The 14,362-nt window shown below is 41.1% G+C and overlaps 1 protein-coding gene across 1 annotated transcript in view; it reads left to right on the top strand.

Moving 5' to 3' along the window:
* tcf12 (transcription factor 12) overlaps positions 1-14,362 on the top strand; it is a 76,923-nt gene that overhangs the window by 45,887 nt on the left and 16,674 nt on the right. The window contains exons 8-11 of the mRNA XM_070846315.1: positions 12,495-12,594; positions 13,186-13,325; positions 13,758-13,899; positions 14,090-14,160. Coding sequence (XP_070702416.1) covers positions 12,495-12,594; positions 13,186-13,325; positions 13,758-13,899; positions 14,090-14,160 — 453 coding nt within the window. The remainder of the gene's footprint in view (positions 1-12,494; positions 12,595-13,185; positions 13,326-13,757; positions 13,900-14,089; positions 14,161-14,362) is intronic.

Genomic DNA, 14,362 nt, shown 5'->3' with positions numbered 1-14,362 from the left:
CATAGTCTGCACATACTAACATAGGATTTTGTGCAAACATCCAGTAACAACGACCATTACATACTTAAATTTAACCTTTACTTGGATGTCTATCCATGCCAGGATGGTTAGGCATATTGAATAAATCTGGCACAGTTCACTGGTTTTGCCAAACTCAGCTCTCATGTCACATGTTCCAGTGCACCGTACACATTTGAATTTGGTGTTGAGGCGGGTGTGATCCCATTGCTAGATGATGTTTCGTTATAGGTGCTTGTGTAACCTCAGAGATGCAGTGAATGATATATATCACACTGAATGAGACTTCAGTGTGTTACAAAATGTATAATGTATATTCTACATGTTTCTACTCCAAAATGTCATAGTTGCTAGGTCTGGCCCTGCATGTTATTTGCAGGTGATAGAATTGTTGGCAGAGGACAATCTTTTTTAGGCTGTGACCTGACCCCGGATGGCGAGCTCCCCCGAGATGGCCTCATCAGATGGCTGATTAGATAGACACCCCTGGTTTGACAGGGATGATGCTAAACAGTCGCAGCCACCTCTGGGACCCTGGGCTTTGTGTTTATCTTTGTTTGGGTTGCTGAAATTTACCACTGACATTAGAGGCTGCAGATAATGGAACAGGCAAACAAGCCAGAGGCCTGACCTCTTTCATCTGCGAGGAGAACAAGGAGTTAAAAGGACAAAGAGTAAGAAAATAATGCACAGATTAAAGTCATTACTCAGGTTCTGGCCTGTTGTAAATTATTCATGTCGGGCTTGCGTGAGTGTGCAGCATTAATGCAAACCTTGATTTTAGATCGCTGGCAGGCTCAAGAACACAGCCTGTCAACAATCACTAGGGTAGAGTGTTTGTTATTTAAAGACCATCTAAGCCCGGCTGCTGTGACCTGGAAAGTACATCACTGAACCTCATGAAGCCCATGTTGCTGCTGAGGTTCTTAACTCCAGGACTCCGGTGTAGGTCAGAGATCATGAGTAATGTAGTGTGTGAGAGGGATAAATTACACCAGTCCAATGCAATGATGATAGTGGGTGACCACCCTGCTCAGTAAAGGATGTGTAGCTTTGTTTGTTTGGCTTGCTTTGCTCTTGCCTAATGCCTCATTTCAAATATAATATCTAATTTATCAGCTCAGGGGATAAACAATTTTCAAAAAGTTTGTAAAAGGCCATGAAAGCAGTGTTTCTGCTGGACAGAACGATGTAATGGTTTAAGCAAAAAATAGTTTCACTGTTACTCCCCATCATTGAAACTAAACAATTGAAAAAATACATCCTCACTGTCCCTCTACTGAACCTCTTCATTTTTTCTTAACTTCTTCACATCTCTCTTTCACAGTTTTGCTGTCATTGTCACAATTATTCTGTAGCATATAACAATACAAGTCTGTTTGTCTGAGAATGAGAATCTAAACAAAGTGAGCTACTGGAAAAATTATATTTTTAGGTTTCAGGGTTTTCAGTTTTTCCAGCAAATGGTCTAGGACAGATGTCCAACAAATGTGGTAAGTCTGTTTTTTTTTTCAGTTTTATTTCTGCTAGCTTTGGAAATGGAAATAGTTAGTAGCTTTTCTACATATATTTACTGCCGTCACTCTTTTAGAGCAAGTTTGAATAGCCGTTGTTTGAAAGCCACTGTGCCCAATTGTTAATCTGTGCAAAGCCCTCTTGCAGCCTTGTAAGCATGATTGAAAACATAAACGCATGCAGCGTATACACCAAAGCAAAATTATAATGGGCAGGAATGGTAAAACTTTGCTGCCTAATGATTACCACCATCTGTTCTGTAATGTAGGACGTTATTGTCCACAACATGGAGATCTTGTACCAATGTTTGTCCATTGTGTTGTAAAACTGCGCACCACAAATACAAAAAAAATCAGGACTTTAGGTTCGTTGTATAAACTCATGCACAAAGGAAACCTGTGTTTCTTGTTTACATGACATTTAGGAAATAACGTTACTGCTGAATGGTTGCAATAAAACCATTTAAAATTAATTATGTGCATGGAAATTAGATTGATGGTTAAAACATAACTTTAAGCCTATTATTAATCTTAACATGCAATTTCAAACATTGGCCCTACATCCCGGAGTATTCTTTGTTTTTTTTATTCTGCCTAATGCCTTCTCTCTGTGGGTGGATAAACTAACGGGCTGGGTCTGCTTTATGAGAGCTGTGGAGTTTTAAGTGGGAGCGAGCAAAGAAGATGTTTAAGCAAGTTTAACAGCTGTGTTTGACAGAGTCTCAAGTCAGTCAAGTTCATCTAAATTTCAGATTCATTAAAGGTCACTTCACTTACTATGTACGTGTTGATCCAAACAAACTCAGTGTTCTCTCATCGAGACCTTTTATCAGAGTTCGACAGCTGTAGGTAACGGCACGGCCATCGTTGCACAGCGTGTCTGTGAGCTACAGGTGTAACTGCTGTGGAGCATCATCAGTATGGACAGAGAAAGGGAGGGAGAAAAGCAGCATGGTTGGACTCACGTCAGTATCTCTAGTCTAGACAAAAGAGCAGTCAGCTGAACTTCTCTACAACCGCTGTCATTCAAGAGTTTTGTACCAACAACTTTAATGTCGGTCTAAAATGCAGTGTGTGCCAGTCAGCAGGGCCGGACACGTTTCCCTTCTGCTTTTCTTCTTCTGTCTCAACATTTCTAATAAGCCACTTACCTATTTGTTCTGAGTTTTTTCATGAACACAGTTTGTTGTTTTAATAACATCAAATGACACCTTTATGTTGTATTTATGTCGTACTGTAGGTATTTTATAACGCAGTGGGGATTAACAGCGTTGCCCCCAAACTTTGTTTATGCTCTCAGAAACCAAATAGCTCAGGCTGGTGTGCCCCTGTAGCTCAGGGGTTAAGAGGGCAACCATGAGCAGCAACATCCCCATTCAGAGTCCGACTGGGGAGCTTTGTTGCATCTCTGTCTGCCTTGTTTCCTCTCACCTCTCTACTGTCTGAAATAAATGCTGAAAAATACTTTTGGGGGACAAAAATGAGGCCATTTGGTTCCATTCAGTTGTTATTGCTTGTACACATTTGTGGTTATTCAGTTTCTGCAGCAGATTTTAGTGCAGATTGCAGCAGCACACAAATCTTCAATCCACACCCTATCCTGTTAATTTTATATCTTGTGTTAGGAGCTTTTTGTTATCAAAATCAACAAATATGGTTGATCGGGCTCAGTTGCGCTCGTACTTGAACTTGCAAACATTAAGAAAGAAATCAAAATCACTGTTTATTGAATATTTGCTTCAATATTCTTATTATACAAGAATGGATTCAGCTCTTCTCAATAGTCATAGTTATCCAGGCCCACTTTACTGACAGTAAAGCAAGATTCTAACAATACTGTCAGCTCACAGCCTGGTTCAATTCATGAGACTGGGCGTACAGTTCAATATATTCACAATGATTTTGACATGCTGGAGTAGAAAACAAACTTTAGAGTGTCCTCAGAGTGTGGAGAAACTGATTTCAAGGGCCTGTTATTATTACTTTTTCAAATAGTCTTTTAGGTTTGAGTTACAGTTGCAAGTAAAGAAATCTATGAGTGAAAAAATAAAGAAACTTTTTCCTTTAGGAGAGTAGTAAGTCAGAATTATTTTTTACATTTAGCAGAATAGATGGAAATACTGGTCATTTTTCTTTTGTAGCTTCACTTTAAGCATTACTATAAATTTTTTAAAATATTGTGACTATTGTGATGCTTTTAAAAGTTTTAAGACAGATTAGTAAGTTTTTGGAGTATTTGCACTGACTGTAATATGGTTTTTGGAACACAATTAAACTGTAATACTGATGAGTCAGTAGCTCATTAACGCATTACCTAAATTGATTGTTATTTTAGATTAACAAGTAAAGGAGGAGGGCAAACTGTCAACATTGTTATGCAAACAGGATAACCATGTAATGTAAATTAATTGTTAATCCAACTATCACTTTGCTGCTGCTTATCTGGGTCCTGGTCACCGTAATTTAATTCATTACATCATTTAAAATCATTGCTATTGTTGCTAAGTAGATCTGACAAAAATGTGATGAAAGAACAATAATAATTCTAGGCTGCAGGTGTTACATTTAATTTGCCCGGGCTATGAAGAACGCCTTTAAAAAAGTTTAACTTGAACCCTGCAGAAACCCTGAAGTATTATTGTCTTAAAATCAGTCCATTCATCATACAGCCAGGAGTTTGGGAGGGTGGGGGGGCTGAATTCCCGGTGCACCCCCACTCTCCGAGTCAGCCGTCTCTAATTAGAACCAGAGCTTCTTACAGGAAACAATCTTCCTGTCTGATGACATCATCGCTAAATCCATGTGTGAGATGGGGGTGACCTCAGCCTGTGGATTTGCTCTGTGTTTTTCAACACCCAAACAAATCCCAAGAAAAGCACCTTGTGATGACTCGAGTGTCTTTAGAGAGGGTGGTGTGAACAGTTGGGTGGAGCTGAGCCCTTATTTCCCAGACCAGGCTTTCAAAGTCTGACTCTGTGGGCCCATGCACTGCCTGGGTGCAGTTTTAAATTGTCACTACGTCCGCAGGCTGTCAACGACTAGCAAATATCTATTTGAATGGATAGAGGATAGTGTCATTATCCCAGGAATATAAGAAGCATGCTTATGGGACATTCTGAGCCATAGTTGTCAATCATATCGTGATATATTCATTTTATGCAACAGTAAAAATGTTTATATTAATCGTTTTTGTTCCTCCTATTATTATTCTTTATCTTGCTTCTTTTTGGGCAAAAAACTGTGCTTTAAGTCTTGGAAATACTTGGATGTAAGGAGTAAATATAATGTTTCCATGGGTTCAGTTTGTTACACTACGTACTACAACTTTAGCCCCTTGTTTTAGCCTGTATTTGTTTATGTGGGCAAATTGCCATTAATAAAAGTATGCCAAGTTAGCTATTAAGAGTTCCTGTTTGCAATGGACTCATGGATATCCTGACAGCTATCATGGTATTATTTTGATACTGAAGAAAACCTAAAAACCAGATGATTGTCAGGCAAATTCTGGCGTTATAAGGAGTGTCTTTTTCATTAGATTCCTAAGGGGATTTATGGACGTTTTAGTTGCTGTAGATATCAAATTAGATAATAATGTCCTTGGAAAGTTAAAGTCACTGAATCTAAAGACGTGTATAATATTTGTGTGGTCAGATTTGATTGAATTATGACTGTGGAGCGTGACAATGTATGCAAATGGTGGCAGTCAGGTGCTAAAGGTTTTACAGTACCTTAACTGCCTCCATGAGATGTGTGTCAGAGCAACAGCTGCTGCTCCAACTGCTGACTGTGTTGGTGAACAGGACAAATCAGTGGACCAAACTACAATCACTAACTTCCCATTGTTTTTACTGGTCCCTTTCACCTCACTCTCCATCTTTGCCTCAGGGTTCTTCTCTCACCCCCCCACCCCCCTCATCTCTCAACCTCTGTACTAGACTGGGCCGTTTTTTCCACAAGTCTGCGACCTGTCTTATGATCATTGACTCATTAAGTTTAATTAAATAAACCCTCCACTCCTTGAAATGCATAGACATCATCAGTGTGTCTTCTGCAGAGTCAGTATTAAAAGAAATGAGCTGGCAGCGTCCTGAGTCAGTGCGTGATTTCCTGAATTAACGTCCATTTCTTCCCGCTTTCATGTGTTTTCCTCGCAAACACTGTGCTGTATGTCTGGACTTGTTTTAGTCCCCTTCAAACACTGCTACCATTACCATTTTCCTTAAAGCATCAACTTGAAACAGCGCCAGATATAAAGCGCTAACCGCACGTAGAGCCAGTGTTTTGGACGAGTTTAAAAGAGCCCTAGAGAAGAAAGGGGGATAAACAATAACAGTACTAAAAGGAAAAGCATAATAAAGGCCTAGTTTTCTTAGGGAAGTGGAAGCTTTCATCTTTCTATAACAATGATGTTCTCAATGAGTCTACAGGCCTGTCTTTAGTCCAGGAAGCTTCGAGTGGTAGACATGAAAGGCTCCAGTCAGACTGTACAGACCACGCTCTCATTGGAATATGGTATCTATCCTTTCCCCCCTTCCTTTCTTCTCCCCTCCTCCCACATGATAAAGGTAATAGGGAGCTGTGTGGCTGGCAGTGACAGTAAACCGTGGTAAAATGGCTGTAGATGTTTTGCCCCCCTCACACCAGTGTCCCCCCCCCCAACCCCCCGTCTGAGGCCCCCAGGGTTTAGGAAATGGAGCATTATTTTCATGTTCCAACGTCACAAGCCAGCCCCTTTGCAGCTGTTGCATGCTTTACAACTCTGTGTTTACAGCCACTTCTCAACTAAAGGTCGCATTCTGCCAGCACCAAAACTCTCATATCTCACATTTCATGAATATACCGTTTGTCTATCTTTTTTTTTTAATCCATGGATTTGAACAGTTATAGTTAAGCCTTCACTTTCTTCCACTAATGACTCCTAATTGGTGTGCGAGCCATGGGTGGGAACAGGTAAAATGTGTTGCCAGATGGTTGTGTTCTTCCAAAAGCCATATTTCACCTCACTGCCTGTAGACTCATTTAATTATCACAAAAACAAAAAAGATTAGACACTTGGGATTAAAATGTGTGGAGGAGAACAGGCTCACTTATTTACACACCCATTTGGTCACCTTTTAATTACACATATTAACTAAATCCTGCTTAGAATTGAATCATTTTAGTTCCAGTTTGTTGGGGCTCCCCTGCAGAAAATCTGCATTTTTTTATGCCTTGAATTAAATTTCTTTTTCTCTGTTTCTAAATCCGCTCACACATTTGTTTTCTGGTCCGCCCCTTCCCTTTATCTTTTCTATACCCACCTCCCCATCGCCTCCCCTCCCCCTCGTCTTTTTCCTCTTTGCCTCAGCACTTAGAGGCTTAAGAGAGGGATGTACCACATGAGCCACTCCCTTCTCACAGCCAACCCTTCGCTCTGTGTGGAATGGTACAATCCTGCTTTGCATAAGTTTCCTCTGAGTGGGTCGTGTGTGGAGGCCAGTACTGGAAGAATTATTAGTCCCTTTTGAACGGTTTGGATGTATGTCTAGAGAGAAAGCCAGTGTGCTGCTGTAGTATACCTTTATCACTTAAATTGTTGAAGCTATAATGTATTGCGCTTACCCTGTCCCTGGAATGGGCAGTAACTCTTTAATGTATTACTACAACGGGAAATCGGTGAGTAGTGTCTTTGGGAATGTGTATATGTTAGACAGAGAAGAGCTGGAAGAAGTGTGTGTGAGTAAGTGTGTATCTGACTGGTGGTCTCAGTCTGCTTGTCCATCTGAGCGTCCTTGTGTCTATAATTTTATTTATTTTGATATAAAAGCGCTGTGTTCCTCTATGTGTGTGTGCATATGTGTGTGTGTGTGTGTGTGTGTACGTGTGTGTGTGTGAGGGTGCGTGCGTGCGTGTCAATGCATGTGCCCAAGGCTCGTCTCTCTGATTTTCCATTACATCAGTTAAAGCTGTGACAGTACAATTTAATAACACAATTCAAGTGTCTTTTCAACTGTATTTGAAACTTATCGTAGCCCACTTTTATGCCACTTTATGCGCCAGTTGTGTACAAACAAGTAAATATTCTATGCGAGACATAGAAAAAGCATGAAAACTTTTTCTCACACACAGAATGAAATGATGTGGCAGAAAAAGTTTTTTGCAGGCTTGAATTTATTTGTACTGGCTGGTTGCTTCAGCACCGAGACTGGGTTGAAATAATAACAAGTGGGAGTCTGGGAATGATTAAGGCAAAGAGGCTGCCTGTTGAGGTTAGACTTTCCTGTTTGTAGATTGAGCTCCAAGCACCAGTGTTGCTGTTATTCCATCTGTTTTTAATCACATTGGCATTCTTGACACCACAGGGAGCCTAATGTGATTTCTGAACTTCTCTGTAATGACCTCTTTGATTTTTGTAACTCTGAAAACGTTAAGTGTGTAAGGACTTTTATTGTGTGTGTGTGTGTGTGTGTGTGTGTGTGTGTGTGTGTGTGTGTGTGTGTGTGTGTGTGTGTGTGTGTGTGTGTGTGTGTGTGTGTGTGTGTGTGTGTGTGTGTGTGTGTGTGTGTGTGTGTGAATGTATCTGTGCATGTATCTGTGTGTTTTTGATGCACTTGGGACTTGATGGAGTTTTTACTGTTTGGAGTAAAGTTATTGATGTAAAGATGGGCCGTGCTTGTGTTGAGAGTTTTTAGAATGCAGCCCTTTGAAATAAATCCTCCTGTTTTTTATGGTGAATGTTATTGTAAAAACCAATCCAGTGGGCTTATGAATCTGCTCAAGGACATCGTTCTGACAATGGCTGAATGAGCTCTGTAGTGCATTTCAGTAATCCTTAAGTAATGATCCTGTCATAAGCAAATTACACAGGCAGATTTCCACCTGTCATTGCCTGCGCTATTTTAGCTATTACATAAAGGGCACGTGAAGGAAAATTAAAGAGGTTAGCCTTTTTATGATACTGTATTGAAAAGGTCACCTTACTCAAGATTGTGTTTCAACTTTCCTCATAACCCGTTGCAGCATTTCCTCTTTGTTCCCGCTGCACAAAAGACGACTTTGATCTTTTTCATATTAAGTATTAACAGGCTTGTGTTACAGTTGGTGATGGGGAGAAAATTGATAGCATGTGAACAGAACGGGCAAACTTTATGATCAAAAGCACTTGTTAAATAACCAGCACCAACTTTTTTTCTCTGTTCTCCTTGCAAGGAAAAAGAAAGATGGTGCTCATTTCTCGCATCAACTTGATCCACATTAATTTGTTATAATGCAGATTTGCTTAGCAGGCTCACCATCTGGAGCACTGGGAGAATTCACAGTGGGCCATTGGCTTGTGAGCTGGTGGCACGGAACCAATACAGATGGAGCAACTCACTGATCTTTCTTCTGTTGCCCATTAGTGAAAAAGAAAAAATTGAAGTGAAAGCCCTGCAGTGATTGTTAGACATTTTTTCCTTGTTTTGCTTCACAGAAAGCTTCCTCTCCACAAGTGAAATGTCATAAAATTAGATCTGAAAATAGTAAAAATGCACGACACTGAGACACCGTGTGCTCTTCAAGGTGGGACATGCCTGTTGTTGTTGTTTTGGAGTGCAACAGGTTATGCATGCTTTGTGGAGGTTAACACTCATCGCCAGAAGCTAATCCTTACATCCCCCAAATGCGCTCATGTGTTGCACATGCACTGAAGCATGCATGCTGTGTGCATGTGCAACACAAAGTCGGAGAGGGGGTAGTGTGGTGCCCTGTGTGTGTGCGCGTCTGTGTGTCTGTTGACCTATCATATATTGTATGTATACATTGCACATGTTGTGAGTAGTTAATGAGGTTGCACTCATGCCAAAACCAAATTTTTGTGGTATTAACGGCTGGAGGGTTCTATTCTGCGATGTGGTTGCTTTTATTTTTAGAGAACCTGACTCCCTAAAGGCTGCTCTGCTGTCAGAATGTGCACTTGGATAAAAGATGTTACTGCTTTGCTAAAGAACAAGAAAACCAAACATACTGGATCTGCAGTTACTTGTTTCTGTTATACGACAAATATAGTTGTGTATCCAAATTGCATATTTAAATGATTTGACTTTAGTTAGTAAGTTATTGCATGGTGGCCGATGGGATTGATGGCAGATTACAGATAATATTCTATTCTATTCTATTCTATTCTATTCTATCTGTGCGTGTGAACTGTTCTCCCACTGAAATTTACTTGTTCACTTATTGTATAACTCTAATGTATTTATTTGTTAATGTGTGAGATGATTTATTCGCTGTATTCTAGTTCCACATGAGTAAATTGAAGACGTGCTTCATACGGTAATGTAAGGTGCCCCAGCACAGCAAGAGTTTTACGAAGGAAGTTTTTTTAAAATTCGACCAAATAAGTGTGAAATGTTCCTGTCAAACTTGAAGCATTGGCAGCGTCCGCATCTCGCTCAAAACATTCCTGATGTCAAACTAACTTCATCTATCAAGTCTCTTGCATTTCTATGCATGAAAATAGTGAACCTTTCATTTTCCAGAAAACATTGGCAGGTATCACGCACAAATGTTGAACAACGCCCCTCCAAACAGGCTGAGCTGAGCTGCAGTTTGAGGAGGCATTGTGTCTGTCGTGCACACTAAGCCTTGTGAGTGTGTAAGATTTGGACTTGAAACAAAATGCCCCAGAGATATGGTTCAATTCCAAATAATGACATACTGCACAAAAACAGGACACGCCATTAAGAGTGTGGATGAACTCTTTTCGTTTAACTTCTTGGCCATTAGCCTGACTTTTTTTTTTTGTTTGTTTTTTCTTTTTTGTCTTTACTTTTCTGTTTTCATGTTGCATCTGTAGTTTAAGTTGGCAGCTTGTCTTTTAACATTTGATATTTTGTTCGTTGTGGCATGAGGTTCAAAGGCAGTTACCACAGGCTTGGAGACACAGAGGAGGGTGTGCAGGATATAGTCACTCCTCAGTTGAGGCAGAGTGCTGTTGAAAGGCAGAACTAAACCAATAACTCAATATTGTGTCTACCATCTGAAGCATGGCGTTATTCACCAACAGCTCAAACTGTTTCTACCATCACTACCTCACATATTAAGTCCTCATAGCTTATCAGCCACTCATCAGGAGGTAAAATTATCATGATGTTTCTAGTTAGTAATAGTTATAGCTGTCAGGCCATTGCTCTGGAGAGAAGACATCAATTCTTATTGTTCTTGTACTTGGTTTGTCTCTGTTATTTAATCTCACATAGATTCTTCTGCAGTTTTCTTCCCTGATTGAGCAGCAAAAGCAGTAAATAGATGAAACCTGAATGCAGCCTTGGCGTTGATTGTTACAGTAGATTTTAGTCTTGTGTATTTGTGTTGTGTAACACAAGGATCGTTGTTATCCTATTGAGTCTTAGATGATGATATGTGAACACCGGTGAAAGATTGGATACAGAGGGGATTTTATTTTTTTAATAAAAAATACCCGCTGATGCTCAAATGACTGGTGTAGGTCTGTGTTTGTGTGCTGATCCCTGTGAGTGACGGCTTTTAATTAATGGCCTTGTAAAAGGAAACCCAGGCGGGCCCTCTCTTCCATAGGCTGGCGGAATGAGGCACCCAGTGTTTGGGATGGTTTATTAATGCTTTGACTGGTTAGCCCAGGGTAAAAAGGACAATTAGCATTATCCACCGCCATATGCTGCCCATTGAGCGTCTGACAGAGGCAAAAGACAAAAGCCTGGGCTCCTGTGTGAGGCTAACCTGAGATCTCCATGGAACTACTATCAACCCTGGTCACATGTGTAAGCCAGAAGACCCATGAGAGCTCCACCCCTCCCTCAGCACTTTAATTACACACCCAGACAACAACACGCTGGAGTCCTACTCACTCAGCAAAGCCCAACAGCACTGAGTTCCTCTTAAGCTGCCTTCTGAATTGATATTATGTCCACGTGTGTGTGAGCAAGTGATTTAATTTATATACTGTGGTTGTGTGGCATATTTCCCATCAGTGCTTTGTCATAAAACAACTTAAGCAAGTAAACAACTTTTGTAGCTGTCATCACATCCGCAGGCGTCAGAAACGAGCCTTAAGGAGTGAGCTGTCTCGATGCCAACATCTGAGTGCGATGCGAGGCCATTAAAAGAGGAATTTATCTGGCAAAGAATGGGACACGGGCTGGAAATGTGCAGGTGGAATCTAGCTGACAGCTCTGGCTCTGATTAGTGTTACACGACGGAGGGGTCATCCAGCCCTGTCTGTGGGAGGGAGAATTTGTTCAAACCTTCTCCCCCTTCTTCCCTCCCTCGTCCTTCTCCCTCACCCTCTCTCCCTCCATCTGGAGTGGATGAAGTCAGAGACCACATCACTGGTGTTTGGCCTCCAGTCTCTTTGATCCTCCCGCCTTGCTTGGCACACACACAGCTGTACAACAGCATGCCCATTGTGCCTCTCCTTTCACTCCACCACCACCACCAGCTTACAGGTACAAATATAAATAAAGCAAAACAGGCTCTTTTTGTACCACTTATTTGATTTCTGCCTCTCTGGGAATGCTGTAATTTGCCAGGCATTTAGTCTATGCATGTAAGCTGGTATCATTATACTTCCATTAGAGGTTGAGTTGATCTGAAATGCAAATACCCCTGATAATCCACTCCTCCCTTCATGAGCTTGATTGCTTGCTAGTCATTAAAGTATGTGCGCGTTAGTGGTTTTCCGGCCATATCTGCTGCAGTACATGTGTTCTTACTTGTGCGTGTGAGATCACATACTTTCATATACGCAAATTCTTAATTGTGATTGTGCTTCGCATTTGTGTTGGAATGGAGATAAGAAAGCGGACAGTTTTTTAAAGGATTCATCGCCGTCATACTTGAGGATACCACGTGTGACAGCCATGAGTGTGTATTCTACACAATAATCAGTGGGACTGACTGCACAATGCTTTACTGTATGGTGGGCCTGAGGCTATCGTACTAATAACATTTATGTTCTCACTGCAGGTGTACGCACCGTCTCCAAACTCAGAGGACTTCAACAGAGATTCACCATCTTACTCGTCTCCTAAACCCTCCAGCAGTATGTTTGCAAGCACTTTCTTTGGTACGTTCAAAAGCAAGTTCCCATGTTAACTACAAAGAAATTGTATTCATTTACCCAAAGAAATATCCTGTGCTGCAGTTGAACATCATATTTTATCCTTAATGTACTGTTACGTCACTGACTAGATAAAATTCAGCCTTTAAAATAGTGTTTTACGTTTGACTTGTTTTTGGTTCAAGAACAAAATTTGTCCATTCATCATCATTTCGTCATTTGTGGCAGTTATCACATACATGCCACACAGAAGGCAAGAATATTGCACCGATCTACTTTCAATACTGATATTTTGATGCCAGGCATATTACGTTTTCTTTAACGGAATTTAGTAATATCAAGCCTGTGGTCGCTGTTTACTTCTAGACAGAAAAGCAGACTTCTTGGTTGGTTTTAGATTTATGTTATCTCAGCTGTGTTCAGGACAAGCATCATGTTTCAGTCCCAAGAGCAAAAAAAAAAAAAAAAAAAAAACACTCCTTGGATGACCCCAAGTTTTAATGGGTTTGGGGTTAGCTGATGTCTGGCACTGCATCAAAACGAATGTCCATGTTGTATACAATAATAGGCTGAAATGATTTGTTTATTACCTTTTAGATGGTACCCACAGTTCATCTGACCCCTGGAACTCATCCAATGGGATCAGTCAGCCCAGCTATGGGGGAATGCTGGCTGGATCTTCATCTCACATGCCACAGTCAGGAAACTACAGCAGCCTGCACTCACACGACCGTCTGGTAAGCAGCACCGCTCAGCTGGTGATACCTCAGCTTATGAAAAGGGGATAACGTGTATTTTTAAGCACATATAGCACAGAAGTTCTTTTTCAGCCCTCCACCAGCTCAGCGCAGTTGGAGTGGGTGTGTAAGTTAAGTTGTCGTCTGGTTATTATCAGTGAAGACACTGCTGACCCTCTTTGTGTCAGTGTTTGATCTGGTCTTGTCCGTCTGCCTGCTTCAGCTGGCCGGGCATCACAGGGAGCCTGCAGATGCTGCCTGCCCTCTCTTTATCTCTATCCCTCCCCCCAGTAACTTTTGCTTCATCACAGCCTGGGAGATGTCAAAAGAGAATATAGAATACAAAGAGTAAATAAGCTCTTTCTTTCTCACTCACGTACACATTTGTGACTAAAAATGGAGCTTTTCTGTTTGTTTGTTTTTAACTTCCAGAATTACCCCGCACACTCAGTCTCTCCAGACATCAATGCCAGTCTTCCTCCCATGTCCAGCTTCCACCGAAGCAATACCAGCACTTCACCATTCGTCACCGCAGCACACACTCCGTCCGCCAACGCAGCCGATGGAGTCATGGGTATGTTCTTGTGTTAACAGTTCAGCTACCTGCTCAGAATGACTGATTCAGTGGCCCCGCTGTAATCATCGCTGAACATTCATTCTATAAAAGTAGTGAGTAAGGAAGTTGGACAGCTGCATTGTGTAGCGTGACCACTTTTCATTTGTCTGAGTTTGCTGTTACAAAGCCTCCCTCTGTGTTTTCTTAGCTCCTGCAAATCGGGGGAACGCCACTGGAACCTCGCAGACTGGAGATGCACTGGGCAAGGCTTTAGCCTCGGTAAGATACAGCCCCACATCTCACTTGGACTTCACTTTATTTTACCATGCACCCCTGATACAAGTAAATTTAAGATAAGGATTTAAAACGGAGTTGTCACCTACTATATACATATATATCAATGAGTGTGTTTCCATGTGTTCATATCCTGGTTTTGATGTTGTTCCGGATTTGATATTCACATGAAACATTAGACGCCTAG

The sequence above is a fragment of the Pempheris klunzingeri genome, chromosome 1, assembly GCF_042242105.1.
Source record: "Pempheris klunzingeri isolate RE-2024b chromosome 1, fPemKlu1.hap1, whole genome shotgun sequence".
Classification (NCBI taxonomy): Eukaryota; Metazoa; Chordata; class Actinopteri; order Acropomatiformes; family Pempheridae; genus Pempheris; species Pempheris klunzingeri.
This window is presented reverse-complemented; position numbering and strand designations above follow the sequence as displayed.